Source organism: Scyliorhinus torazame, chromosome 11 (genome assembly GCF_047496885.1).
Source record: "Scyliorhinus torazame isolate Kashiwa2021f chromosome 11, sScyTor2.1, whole genome shotgun sequence".
NCBI classification, from domain to species: Eukaryota; Metazoa; Chordata; class Chondrichthyes; order Carcharhiniformes; family Scyliorhinidae; genus Scyliorhinus; species Scyliorhinus torazame.
In genome coordinates this window covers 127,863,255-127,877,750 of record NC_092717.1, presented here as the reverse complement: position 1 = coordinate 127,877,750, position 14,496 = coordinate 127,863,255, and the positions used below count along the sequence as shown (strand labels likewise).

General features: G+C 42.7%; 1 protein-coding gene across 1 annotated transcript in view; it reads left to right on the top strand.

Annotated features, from left to right (window-relative positions):
• The window catches only part of LOC140385940 (lipoxygenase homology domain-containing protein 1-like), a 52,468-nt gene extending 44,957 nt beyond the window's left edge, over positions 1-7,511 (top strand). Inside the window, exons 5-6 of the mRNA XM_072468592.1 lie at positions 5,372-5,418; positions 7,447-7,511. Coding sequence (XP_072324693.1) covers positions 5,372-5,418; positions 7,447-7,454 — 55 coding nt within the window. The 3' untranslated portion in view covers positions 7,455-7,511. The remainder of the gene's footprint in view (positions 1-5,371; positions 5,419-7,446) is intronic.
• Positions 7,512-14,496: the final 6,985 nt, after the last annotated feature.

Sequence of the window (14,496 nt, the reverse complement as noted above, 5' to 3'; positions counted from 1 at the left end):
TCTACAGGTGTGGTACAGCAGAAATGGAGAAGTATTTTTAAAAACTAAACAATGTTCATTCTATGAACTCAAGTTAACCTTTTTAAAACAAACAATGAACAACTTAGCAACTGAGGTGTTGGGTGCTCTGAGGTACAGACGAACCAACACGGTTGCGATTGGTACAACGCAGTTTTATTCCAACCAACTATTTATACATCTGACTTGGTACTCAGCACGTTGTGACTGTGTGAGTGTCTTGCTAATGAGGTCCTGGCCCTGTGCTGTCTCCAGATGGACTGACCAGGAAATGTCGTGTTTCTTGTCTTATACTGTGTCTGCTCTTGTCTGTGATTGGCTGTCGTGTAATGTGTGCTAATTGGTCTGTTGGTCTGTCTATCATTATGTATGTGTCATGATGTATGTTTGAATATCATGACATCCCCCCTTTTTTACAAGATTATGTGCCTACGTGGTTATAAATAGGAATGTGTCCTGAGTGCAGCTAAAGGTGTGTGTGCGTAATATTTACATCATGTACATGGGGCTTAACTATATACAAGGGGCGATGTCAGGTGTGACATGCTAACGAGGTTGTACCATAACAAAAGAAGAACAACGTTGAAATTTGGAATGATCAAACGAGGCCTGGAATGATAAAACAGTGACATGTTACAAAACAGTAGTTGCAAAAGTTTGACGTGTGACCAGTCATAAGTCCAGTCTAGTAGGTGGGCGACGGATTTGGGTAGACCGTTAGGGTGGCACTCCATTCATCGCCCGGATTGATGGTGTTGACCCGGTTCGCATCAATGACCGCAACCCGGAAGGCGTCTTGGTCATCTGTGTTGTCGGTTTGGATGTCGTGATGTGGAGGCTGAATGGTCCGCACGTTCCTGCGAGGTTGTCGGAGATGTGGAAGATCAACAGGTTGAGCCGCTCGACAGTAGGCAGCGTAGTGGCCCATCTTGCCACAGTGTAGGCATTGTCGGGTTTTTGCAGGACATTGCCCTTTTAAATGTGCAGCTCCACAGTTGCCGCACATCATGGCGTTCGTTACGCCACTGCGCATGCACAGTTCGGTCTTGCGTCGGGCGTGCCTGCGCAGCACGTCCCTCAATGTTGCCGTAGATTTTGGTGCGCACAAACCCGGGAGGCCTTAAAAAGCGCGCGAAACGGCCGCCCTCGTCCGGGCTGTGGGCCGGGAGAAACACGATTGCCTGGATGCGTTCGGCCTTGTGGGCGGCCTGGCTTGCCGATTCGATCGCGTGGGACCCCCTCCGTGCCGATTCGGTCGCCTGAAATTGGGCATAGCAGCTGGTCGTACTTTCATGTAGGACACAGGCTTCAACTGCAGATGCTAAGGTCAGGCCTTTAATTTTTAGAAGCTGCTGACGTAGGCCACTGGAGGCAACGCCAAAAACGATCTGGTCCCAGATCATGGACTCTGAGGTGGTGTCATAACCGCAGGACTGCGCGAGTATGCAGAAGTGCGTCAGGAAGGACTGAAAGAGCTCATCCTTACCTTGCAGGCGCTGCTGAAAGACATACCTCTCAAAGCTTTCGTTGACCTCAACGTTGAAGTGCTTGTCGAGCTTGAGGAGGACCGTGTCATACTTAGCTTTGTTCTTGCCTTCCGCGAACACCAAGGAGTTGTATACATTGATGGCATGCTGACCTGCGGTAGTGAGAAGCATGGCAATCTTTGTTTCGTCCGAGGCGCCCTGTTTTTCATTGGCTTGCATGAAGAGTTCGAATCGCTGCTTGAAGAGCTTCTAATTTGTGCCCAGATTCCCAGCGACTTGCAACGGCTGCGGTTTGTTGCGGGTGTCCATGGCTCAGGATGGCAGATTTGCCGGTAGTTATCAATTACTCCTGGTATCATGAGGTGTTGGGTGCTCTGAGGTACAGACGAACCAACACGGTTGCGATTGGTACAACGCAGTTTTATTCCAACCAACTATTTATACATCTGACTTGGTACTCAGCACATTGTGACTGTGTGAGTGTCTTGCTAATGAGGTCCTGGCCCTGTGCTGTCTCCAGATGGACTGACCAGGAAGTGTTGTGTTTCTTGTCTTATACTGTGTCTGCTCTTGTCTGAGATTGGCTGTCGTGTTATGTGTGCTAATTGGTCTGTTGGTCTGTCTATCATTATGTATGTGTTATGATGTATGCTTGAATATCATGACAGCAACCATTAATTCAAATACAACCTCGAAAGAGTACAACACTAAGTAATGCTTACGCTGTCCTTTTAACATCCAGAAGACGTTCAAAAAACATAACCTTTAACAGAAGCACATCAGGTTAAAGTCACTACTGAAATCATTTATAATTCTGAATTTACCAATTCTTTTGATGGCAGAGAGAACAGCAGTATACCTGCTTGGTCTGGCTTCAGCTCAAACACTGAAAATGAAACTAAAACACACCCTGCAGCAAACAGCCTAAAACGAAAGTAAAAAGCTGACAGACAACCCAGCTCCGCCCACTCTCTGACATCACTGCAGTAGTAAACACCCATTTCTTAAAGGTACTCTCACATGACACCTCCCCCCAAGAAAAAAAATGAAACCATCAACTTCAAGATGGTTTCATTTTTCACCTTTTCACTATAATTTAAGAAATGCACACAGTAAATATACTTATTCATTTCAAAAAACAATACACGCAAACAGGTATAATAATATAGTCCATTTTTTTCCCGTTCTTCTTCCAACTGAAATCTTTCTCGATTGACAGTCTCTTTGAACAAGAAGGTCTCTGCACGATCCGTCCATTTCTCTACGCCTCGGCATTTCTCTTTAAAGTCAGATGTCAGTTATTTTAGTTCTATCTGATCACAGAGTCCCTTGTAATTCTCCAACACATGAGCATTGGTTATCACAGCTTTCAGACCATCAAATGCCTGTTGAATGTACGTTGTCCACTGAAATTTTCGATGTTTCCTCAGCAAGTCCATCAATGGAGCAACCACGCTACAAAACTTTTTCACAAATGTTCAATCAAATCCACTCATGCCAAGAAATCGCATTATTTCCCTTTGTCTCGAGGGTATCGAAAACTCCTCAAGGAAAGTGATTGCGGCTTTTCCAAATTCACTTCTGGCTAGGTTTATCACCAAACCCGCCTCCTGAAGTTGATCGAATAACTCCATCAGATGTTTCAAATGTTCTTTCCATGTCTGGCTGAAAATTACCAGATTGTCGACATATACCGCACAATTGGGTAATCCTGAAACAACTTTGTTAGTTAACCGTTGAAATGTGACTGGGGCGTTTTTCATGTCAAATGGCATAACTTTGAATTGGTATATGCCATCTGGAGTCACAAAAGCTGAAATCTCCTTCGCCCTTTCGGATAAAGGTACCTGCCAGTAACCTTTAAGTAAATCCAGTTTGGAAATAAAAGCTGATTGTCCCACTTTCTCAATGCAATCCTCCAACCGTGGGATAGGATAACAGTCTGTTCTTGTAACTGCATTAACCTTTCTATAGTCCACACACAACTGTTGGGTACCGTCTGGTTTTTGTACCATCACTATGGATGAGCTCCATTGGCTGCAACCCACTTCAATTATGCCATTTTTAAGCATACTTTCAATCTCTTTGTTAACCTGTGCCAACTTTAAAGGGTTAAGTCTGTATGGATGTTGTTTGATTGGAACAGCATTTCCCACATCTACATCATGTCTGGTCATTTTAGTACTTCCCAATTTATCTCTACAAACTTGCCCACGTGATATCAATAACTCTTTCAGGTCAGTTTGTTTTTCCTCTGGAAGGTAACTCAACAATTTATCCCAATTTTTAAGAAAATCCTCGTTTTCCAATTTAATTTGAGGGATGCCAAATTCACAGTCACCTGGATTTGGTTCGTCGCTTTGAGTTAGAATCATTAAAACCTCCTCCTTTTCCTCTCTCTCGCTTTGTCTTTCTTTATCCTCTCTCTCTCTTTGATATTCAAGCTGCTTTAATGCTTTCTCATGTTCCATTTGTTTAATTTGTAACTGAATTTTTGCCATATCCAATGAGTCAAACTGTATCTCAGGCAACTTTAAATGCTTAGCCACCACCATAATTACCTCATCTTTTTGCATTTTATCGGGCAATGTTTTTGCCAGGGTTTAGAGAACCCCAAAGGGTATCATGGAGTTCACCTGACCCACAATTTTTAATAGATTGTGGTATGGGGAGCACACGGCCCACTCTACAGGTGTGGTACAGCAGAAATGGAAAAGTATTTTCTTAAACAAAACAATGTTTATTCTATGAACTCAAGTTAACCTTTTTAAAACAAACCGTGAACAACTTAGCAACCATTAATTCAAATACAACCCCCAAAGAGTATACACTAAGTATTGCTTACGCTGTCCTTTGAACATCCAGAAGACTTACAAAAAGCATAACCTATAACAGAAGCACATCAGGTTAAAGTCACTACTGAAAACATTTATAATTCTGAATTCTCCAAATGATCAAGAGATAGTCTTTTGATGGCAGAAAGAACAACAGTACACCTGCTTGGTCTGACTTCAACACTGAAAACGAAACTAAAACACACCCTACAGCAAACAGCCTAAAATGATAGTAAAAAGCTGACAGACAGCCCAGCTCCACCCACTCTCTGACATCACTGCAGTAGTAAACACCCATTTCTTAAATGTACTCTCACTACAGATATTTATATACACACCCATTTATAAACACCCATTTCTTAAAGGTACTCTCACATGACAACAGATCTTGGTAGCATGTTCCGACACAAGTATTGAGAATGGCCATTGGCTGTGACACAATTATGCAATCAAGAGAGAAATCAGTTGAAGGGAGGGGAGGAACCACTGGCTAAAGGGTAGCAGGTAACTACTGGTGGGGGAATATGGAAAGTGAGCCAATGATGTTGAAGAACGAGGACGAACTACAGGGTTATCCTGTCTGACCCAAGTAGTATCAAGAGTCCTGATGAAGCACATATTGAACTGAAAACCAAACAAAAATCTCCTCTATCTAACTAAAGACCTCAATGTGTGATTGAGACGCCTCCAACAAAACTACAAACTATGCCTTAAAATTTCTTGGAATTTCTCCATAACACACCAAACACATATCGTAGATCAGGTATACACGCAGCATAAATTCAGGTAAAAGCTCAGCACAATTTCACACTCATTAAAATGAAGATGTTGGGGCCTATGACTGATTGTTGATATCCTTAGGAAGAAATGTGAGACCACAGACTGCTCAAGGATCTACCTTGTACGTTACAGGGTGCTAGTTCTTTAAACCAATTACCCTTGTAGCGTCTAATTATTTCATCCAATGTGTGGTCCAGACTTTAAATTGTTTGATAGTCAATATCACTTTTCATCAATTTGAATTTCTTTCAGATGGCTCACTCTGGATATTGGAACTGTGGTACAGCTTTATTTGAGAGGTTTGAATATATTTAATTTACAGTCAGTCAATGTGAACAGCTCTGAAGCAAGTAAAATGTTTGTTTAACTATTCATTCCCCATCAAGTAAAATAAATAAATTTACACATTCACATTTCTGAATCAATACATCCTATAAATGCCCAGGAATTTACACCAATTTAAAATCATCGAATTGTAGAATGGTGCAGCATTGTTCAGCCCATCTGTGTCAGTTCTTAGGTAGAGATATCTGATCAATTGCAATCCGCTGCTCTTCCTTGAATCTTTGTTTTTTTTTAATATTCAATTATTTGGGCGTTACCATTGAATTTGCTTCTGCCATCATTTAAGGCAATGGTTTACTCATGTTCCCTCTGGCTCTGGTGCAAATCACCTCAAATCCATCCAGCACCTGCAAGTTTCCCTCCAAGCCAGACATTATCCTGACTTGGAACCATAACGCTACTCCTTAACTGTGGCTGGGTCAAAATCCTGGAACTCCCTCCCTAACAGTGCTGTTGGGTGTACCCTGCACCACGTGGACTGCAACAGTTTAAGAAGGCAGCTCACCACCACCTTCTTAAATGCAACTAAGGATGGACATTAGATGCTGGCCCAGCCAGCGAAGCCCACAAACCGTGAAAGAATAAATAAATGAACATTTTTGCAGATCCATATTAGTTAAGCACTAAAGCAACTATTTTTATTTAACTTCTCAATTTCTATCCATATGCAACTCAGCCAGTTATTCAAAATTCCATAACAAGCTTTACAAATTTACCAACACTTGGCTATTAGTACTCCAAGCCGCCATGCCAATTGTAGAAGCATATGTTTCACGCCTGCAGTTCCACGCAGTAATTTGCCAATCTTGTGTGTGCCACCAGAGTGAAAGCCATTTTATCATAGGAGAATATGTAGGTTCATGTCATGGACTTCCATTCTACTAGGTACAGCACAGTATTAAAATAAATACTTGCATTTATCTGTCAATTTTCACAAGCTCAGGACATCTCAGAGCCCTCTACAGCCAAAAAGTATGCATATAAATTAATATAAAAATAGTCATGATGTCTCCCTATCCATGTTCCCATTTAGAGAATGGTGACAGACATGAGCGATCAATAAAAATTAAACAGGAAAATTGTTTGATTAACTGTGTAAAAGTGATTTATATAGAAAACATACATCGGAGAAAATGACGAGTTCACCAGGTTTATTCACTGAATAGCTCAGTGTTACACAGGATGTCTTAGTTCAATCTCTATTTTGGACTGAGTTAGCTGATCTCTGTTTGGCTGCAGTAGGTGGTTTAGCACTCTTGATTACTATTCAGTGGCCTCTGCTGGAAATACATCTGTCTAAATGTTTAATGATGACAGAATTATTCTTGACTTTAATATCACACACACAATTAGCATGTGTCCATTTGCTGCAATACCTTTATTGGTCTTCATTTGGTGTGAAATACTTCCTGAGTACAACACTGATCCTCCTTTCCATTGTCCTTACTGTCAAAGTTTATAAATGGACAATGGCTGCTTGACTGACACCCTAACAAGAAACCTACTTCTTTGGAGTGAAACACACAGAGCAATAGTGACGGGTTGCCTCACATCCTTTAAAAAGTACCTGGATGAGCAATTGGCACATCTTAAACCTTCAAGACTTTGGGCCAAGTGCTGGCAAATGGGATTAGAATTGGCAGATCAGGTACCTATCATGCAGCGATGCAGACTCAATGGGCCAAAGGGCCTTTTCTGCACTGTATTTTTTCTGTGTTTCTGTGAAAAGTACACATGTTCATTCAAAAATAGATTCATTTGAGTATAGACAATAATGTCAACCAAACCTGCTTTGATATGATTTTCAGTACAACATATGAGGAACAAATGGGAGTTTGAGCAAATGTTAGCTTTAAATGATTGTTTTTATTAACTGACTACACATTATTCAATATGTAGATTGCAGTCATATATTTTTCAGTTAGCTATCAGTTTATCTAATGTACTGTTCATTAAAATTATGTTAATAAATTCTTTTCCAGAAATCTAGTCAGCAAAATAAAAGATCTGCAAATTATACAGCTAACAACCATAATGATATATCTACAAAACATTGATAATCAAGTACAAAACAGTGAAGTGATATACTTACGTGTCAAGACTTTTCAATGAACTTTTATAAATAAACTTGCAAAAGAAATCCAAATATCATTAAGTTCTGATTATTATGATAATCCCTTCTTGATGTTCTTTCCGGTAGATGTAGTTGGTTAGAAATAAGTTAAATTATGATGATACAAGGTCAGCAAGAAAACTTAAACTGCGGACTAAAATTCCACGTAGTGATTCTGAGGTTTGGCACACCCAGCATGGATTGGCATTTGCAGAGAATCCAATCTCAGGAAATCATATCCACTACCTGTGATTTTCTGAGCTCCGGGACTGGATTTTCAGCCCCTTCTAGACGTGGGAACAGGGAGGTGGGTAATGAATGTTACAGTTTCCTTGCTCCAATCTACCCTGGGACATGTTCTTGGAGGCGGGATGGGGAAACAACAGGATTACTCACCCGCAGGTGACAAGTTGCCATTTGAGGATATTGGCCACAAAGCTAATTTTTGAAGGCTGACTCGGATTTACCAGCCTGCTGGCAGCAGACCAGCAGCCCACGTACTGGCAGGCTCAGAGGTCTTCTTTCTTGCCTGGGTTCAGCAGCAGCTGAAGGCAGCCATGTGGAGGGGTTCATCCTCACCAGCCCCACCGTGGTGCCCAGCTTCAAAGACCTATTGTGGGTGTGATTTAATGAAAATGTTTCTCGGAGCCTGCAGTGCCAAGAATGGCCCACTTCCAAATGGGACTTTGTTTTTTAAGGGGGGGGGGCTTTGTGGGGAATGCCCTCCTGAGGCCACACTTACCTCACTTACCTTGCTCACGAGCTGACATTGTCAATGCAGGAAGAGATCGGGGCACAATTCTAATTGCCGTCCCGATCTCTCGACCCCCAACCATGACCTCCGGACACCCCCCCCCCAATGCCCCAACTTACCAATTCGGGGGTCCACAAACTCACCCCATTTCATAAGGGCAGGGTACTCCTGGGCCCAATCCCTGGCATGGGCAACCTGCCACCCAGATTCCTTGGCACTGCCAGCCTAGCAATGCCCAAGGTGGCACTTCCAGGGTGCACAAATGGCAGTGCCAAGGTGTCAGGCTGGCAGTGCCAAGGTGCCCTGGTGGTATTGGGATTGCCAGGGTACCACCCTGCCCAGTGTCCGACCACACTGGAGCCTCCAATCACCTGGGAGGCTCCTCCCCATGTGCCGCTAGGCCTGGTCCACGTTTGCGGAAACCAATGCTAAACAGTGCCACAGCGATGTCTCCCAGGCACAGTCGTTCGATCCCGGGCCTTGGGAGACTCCTGGGCAGACATATTTAAATGAAGCTAACTGCTTACTTAAACATGCGAATATGGATTCTGCCCAGTGAGGGTGAGATCCAGAACTTAACGCCCCAAGAAATCTCACGAGGTGTCCCATGTATCGCAAATCTTGCGAGAAGTCTCTCATGAGATATAACGGCCTCGTCACATCAACAGGTTGGAAAATGATGAGGCCATATGATCACACACTGAAGAGATGACACCTCTAACTTAGTGTGCCCACTCCCCAACTTCCTTGCTGTGGCTTCTTTTAAGTTGGATAGTCTCTTACTGTTCCTCCAGCTTTGAGAGCCTTCCCACCAACCTTAACTGGATGGTGAGCCAGCACTTTGACCATTAATGACCAATTCTGGGAAAATCACAGTTTTTTTCCCACATGGTGAAGTGCTACTGACCCCCATTTGCGACTAACCGCATGGTCTTGAAGCTTAGAGGGAAACTCTACACCTGCTTCCTGTGAGAACCTCTCCTCATTGGATCATGGAATCACACCTCTACTATATATTTTGAATACTTTTAAATGAAGCATTTTTAAATTTAAAGAAATGTATTGGCTCCACAGCAGAAAATAGACAATGCTACAGTCTCAGAAAACACGATGCTTGATAATAAACCATAAATTGTTTTTAAACTTTCTTTTAAAAGGTAGACATTTTAATTTTACAGATTTAAAGTATTTACTACAATTCCCTGTTGTCCTTGTAATTAAAATTTAAAAGAAATAATTGAATATAAATATGACCTGACAATGAGGTTTGATATTGTTAAAATCAATTCAGTGCTTAACCCTGTTAATATATTCATCAAAGAAAGATAATTGTAGTTCAAGTGTTATTATTCATGCCTAAAATGTATTTTGTTGAGAAATGTTGCCTTACTTTAGTAAACAAATAAATTGTGTTTATTTTCCTGTTGTTTCCAGCTGCTTTATTCCTTATTGCCCAGAAAATCAATTGGTGAAGGATGTAACTGGTACCAATCTTTGCACATTTCAATCAGCATTTATTCGCACAGTTTGGGTTAATAAACAAACACCTCCTATTCTGGCCACAGTTGGAACTTGTGTGTATTTGTAGGCGTACAAGTGAATTCTCAGTTAATGCCCACCATCTGCCTACAATTAAACACAGTTCATATACAATTGACAATATTTTGAATAATTTGTTTTCTCCTAATACTGCTACTCTGTCTCCTCATCCAAATGTAAAATGTGCAGATTTATGGGCATCTAGTTCTGCCATATCACCTATTCCTATTGCCCACCAAGCCCTGACTCCTGCAATGCAGTGGCCATAAAACCACATATTTCTCTAATTTCTGCCATATCCATGCTTAAAAGTAGACAAATCTCCAGGGTCAGAAGAAATGTATCCCAGATTGTTGAGTGCGGCAAGGGAGAAAATAGCAGGGATGCTGGCAATAATTTCAATTACTTTCTGGCCACATAAGAGGTGCCGAAGGATTGGGGGATAGCCAATGTGGTATCATTATTCAAGAAGGAGGAAGGAACGAACCAGGAAATTTCAGTACAGTCAGTCTAACCTCCGTGATGGGGAAACCATTGGAAGCTATTCTGAGAGACAGAATTAATCTGCTTTTGGAGAGGCAGGAATGAATTTTAAGAGGTGACTGGGTGTCTAGATGAGAGAAATGCATTTAATGTTGTCTACTTGGACTTCAGCCAGGCTTTTGATAAGGTCCCACATGGGAGACTGATAACTAAGATAACGGGCTGGATTCTCCATCCGGGATCCTGGGCTTTGCCGGAAGCGCACTCACGCCCGTGGATTTCCCGACAGCATGGGGGTGTCCACAATGGGAAAGCCCTTTGGCCGGCTGCCGGGACGGAGGATCCCGTTGCCGTCGGGAGTGTGCCGCACCCGAAAACAGGTGCGGCAGGGCGGATAACATGAAAATTGGTGGGGTTGTAAATAGTGAAGAGGAAAGCCTTCGATTACAGGAGGATTCGGAGAATAGTGTGGCACGATGGTGCAGTGGTTAGCACTGTTGCCTCACAGCGCCAGGGACCCAGGTTCAATTGCGGCCTTGGTTACCTGTCTGTTTGGAGTTTGCACGTTCTCCCCGTGTCAGCGTGGGTTTCCTCCGGGTGCTCTGGTTCCTCCTCCAGTCCAAAGATGTGCAGGTTAGGTGAATTGGTCATGATAAAATTGACCTATATGTTAGGTGGGGTTGCAGGGATGGGGTGGGGTAGTGGGCCTGGGTGGGATGCTTTTTCGGAGGGTTGATGCAGACTCGGTGGGCTCCGTCTGCACTGTAGGGATTCTATGGTTCTATATAGACGGGCTGGTCAGATGGGGAAATCAGTGACAAATGAAATTCCATCCGGAAAGGTGTGAGGTGATGCACTTGGGCAGGATGAACAAGGCAAGGGAATACATGATAAATGGCAGGACCCTGGTAAACACCAAGGATCAGAGGGAATTTGGTGTGCATGTATTCTGATCGCTTAAGATAGCAGGGCAGGTAGAGCGGTTAACAATGGTTAAGAAGGCATATGATATACTTGCCTTTATTAGCCAATTTATAGAATTTAAGAGCAGAGAGGTTATAATGGAACTATATAAAATGTTGGTTAGGCTACAGCTAGAGTATTATGCGCAGTTCTGGAATCCACATTATAGCAGGGATGTGATAGCACTGGAAAAGGTGCAGAGCAGATTTACCAGGATGGTGTCGGTTTGAGAATTATAGTTATGAAGTGAGATTGGATAGACTGGGATTATTTTTCTTGGAGCAGAGTAGACTGAGGGGGGACATGATTGAGATGCACAAAATTTTGAGGGGCATAGATGGACGGGAAGAAATGTTTCCCCTCGGTGGATGGATCAATGACCAGGGGGCATAGATATAAGGTAAGGGACAGGACGTTTAGAGAGGATGTGAGGAGAAACCTTTTTACCCAGGGAGTCGTGAGAGTCTGGAACTCACTGTCTGAAAGGGTGTTGGAGGCAGCGATCTTCATAACATTTAAGAAGTATTTAGATGTGCACTTGCGATGCCAAGGCATAGAAGGCTACGGGCCAAGTGCTGTAAAATGGGATTAGAATACTTAGGTGGTTGTTCTTGACTGGCGCAGATGCGATGGGCTGGAGGGCATTTTCTGTGTTTTCTGTAGACCGCTATGACTCTGAACTTCATGGACCGAATTTGCAACTGGATTTGGGGAAACCTGACGTGTGGACTTTTGCAGCTCGTATGATGCACACCATATGCAACTTTATGAAGCTTTTTCAGCTCTTCACAAAGGCGGTGAATTCACAGAGCATTTTGTGACCTGCGATGGAGTGTGGAAATGTGTGGGTGCAGACTCGACTCTCCAGTACAGTAGCCCAACTCCCAACATCGTTTAAAGGCCCACAAACCTCAACCCTCACCACATGCTAGTGCATGAGTCGCAAAACGTTGGTGTGCAGGTGCAACAGGTGATTAAGAAGGCAAATGGAATTTTGTCCTTCATTGCTAGAGGGATGGAGTTTAAGACTAGGGAGGTTCTGCTGCAACTGTATAAGGTGTTAGTGAGGCCACACCTGAAGTATTGTGTTCAGTTTTGGTCTCCTTACCTGAGAAATGACGTACTGGCGCTGGAGGGTGTGCAGGTGAGATTCACTAGGTTAATCCCAGAGCTGAAGGGGTTGTATTATGAGGAGAGGTTGAGAAGACTGGGACTGTACTCGTTGGAATTTAGAAGGATGAGGGGGGATCTTACAGAAACATATAAATTTATGAAGGGAATAGATAGGATAGATGCGGGCAGGTTGTTTCCACTGGCGGGTGAAAGCAGAACTAGGGGGGGCATAGCCTCAAAATAAGAGGAAGTAGATTTAGGACTGGGTTTAGGAGGAACTTCTTCACCCAAAGGGTTGTGAATCTATGGAATTTGTTGCCCAGTGAAGCAGTTGTGGCTCCTTCATTAAATGTTTTTAAGATAAAGATAGATAGTTTTTTGAAGAATAAAGGGATTAAGGGGTACGGTGCTCAGGACAGAAAGTGGAGCTGAGTCCACAAAAGATCAGTCATGACCTCATTGAATAGCGGAGCAGGCTTGAGGGGCCAGATGGCCTACTCCTAGTTCTTATGTTCTTATATTCTACCCATGCCACCTCACATACCTTGATGTTACTTCATGCCACCTCACTTTCTGCCATACCACTTCTATACCTTCAATGAACCCCATGCCCTCTCAAATTCTTCTGAGCCACTTCACATTTCCCATGCCCCCTCTAAACCACCATGTCACCCTACGCCTTCTCATATTACCCATGCTACCCTATTTTCCCCCTCACATCTTCCATAGTCACTCACCCAATATACACGATGTACACTTCTCAGGAGCCATTCAATAGCAATGGGAATCGTTTTAATGGGAAAAGCATTAAACCTCTAACAACCGATGGAAACCCTGATGTCAAACTCCCCAACATTGACACCAGACAAAAAAAACGCAAAGGAAAAATAAGTTGTAATCCGTTAAGTGGTGCAATGCTTCTGAAATAGAAAAGTTCGTATTAGGTTTGTAAACAAGCAAGAAAGCATATCAAAGCCTATTATAGGCTTGTAAAATTTCCAATAGTTATTGGTTAGAAATTGCCCCTGCTGAGATTTAGCTTTTGAAACCCAGCCAAGCATTCATAATGGAGCAGCTGTCATAACAAAATGTTTCAGCTCCAGACAGAACAGATATCTATTTCCATTTCAAAGCAGAATGCCTGTGAATCAATCCAGGAGGAGTGGATGCAGACCATATTTTCTATCCCAGAATACGTTTTTTAAAAATATGCCAGCACAATTAAATCAGCACAAACATGATAGTTGGGAAGTGTTATTTTTTTGACACTTTTTAACATAATACACCTTCCGTTAGAGAAAAACTGTAATGCATGTGAACAATTAACCCATTTGGTCAATGTGTTGGGATTCTCATGTTTCTCTTCTAATAGGAATCGTTAGTCCGGTTGGCGGGATGTGTCAAAAATATGACTTTATTGCTTATTACTCACTGGTATCAACTTGAATAAGAACTGAATAAAAACTTAAAAACAAACAATCAAACAATACATAAAAAAGTCAAGCACATGGCAAAAGCATTAAGCACAAAAGAAATCACTTTAAACACAAACAGACAGATAGATAATTCAAGAATCCAGGAACAAGGAGCTCAACCATGAGGTCCTACTTTTAAGGAAGTTCTGGGGCGGGATTTCCCGGTCGCCGATGCTAAAATCGCGTTCGGCGATAGGCTAGAGAATACTCTTTTACGACCAAATTGGGGGCGGCGCTATTTTCGCGATTCTCCGCCCCCTGCAAGAGCCGGGTGCTCTCTGCTGCCTGCATGCTAGCCCCCAGCCAAACGGAGGGTCGGTGGCCATTTTACTCCGTATTTGGATTGTAAAATGCCACCGTTCTCATGTCGGGGTGGGGACTTAGCCTCAAAATTGGAGAACCCAGCCCCTTATCTCTGGTTTAACCCCTCATTTACTTTTATTAGCTTCTAATTCTCAGTTGTGACCTCGTGGTTTGTTCAAATGTATGCCTGTTACCTATAGGATGATTTGTTAATCCAACATTGGACATTACATCAGATTGGCTGGTGCCTATCAAAGCTAGCTTAGTGTCTTACAAAAATTACTAGATA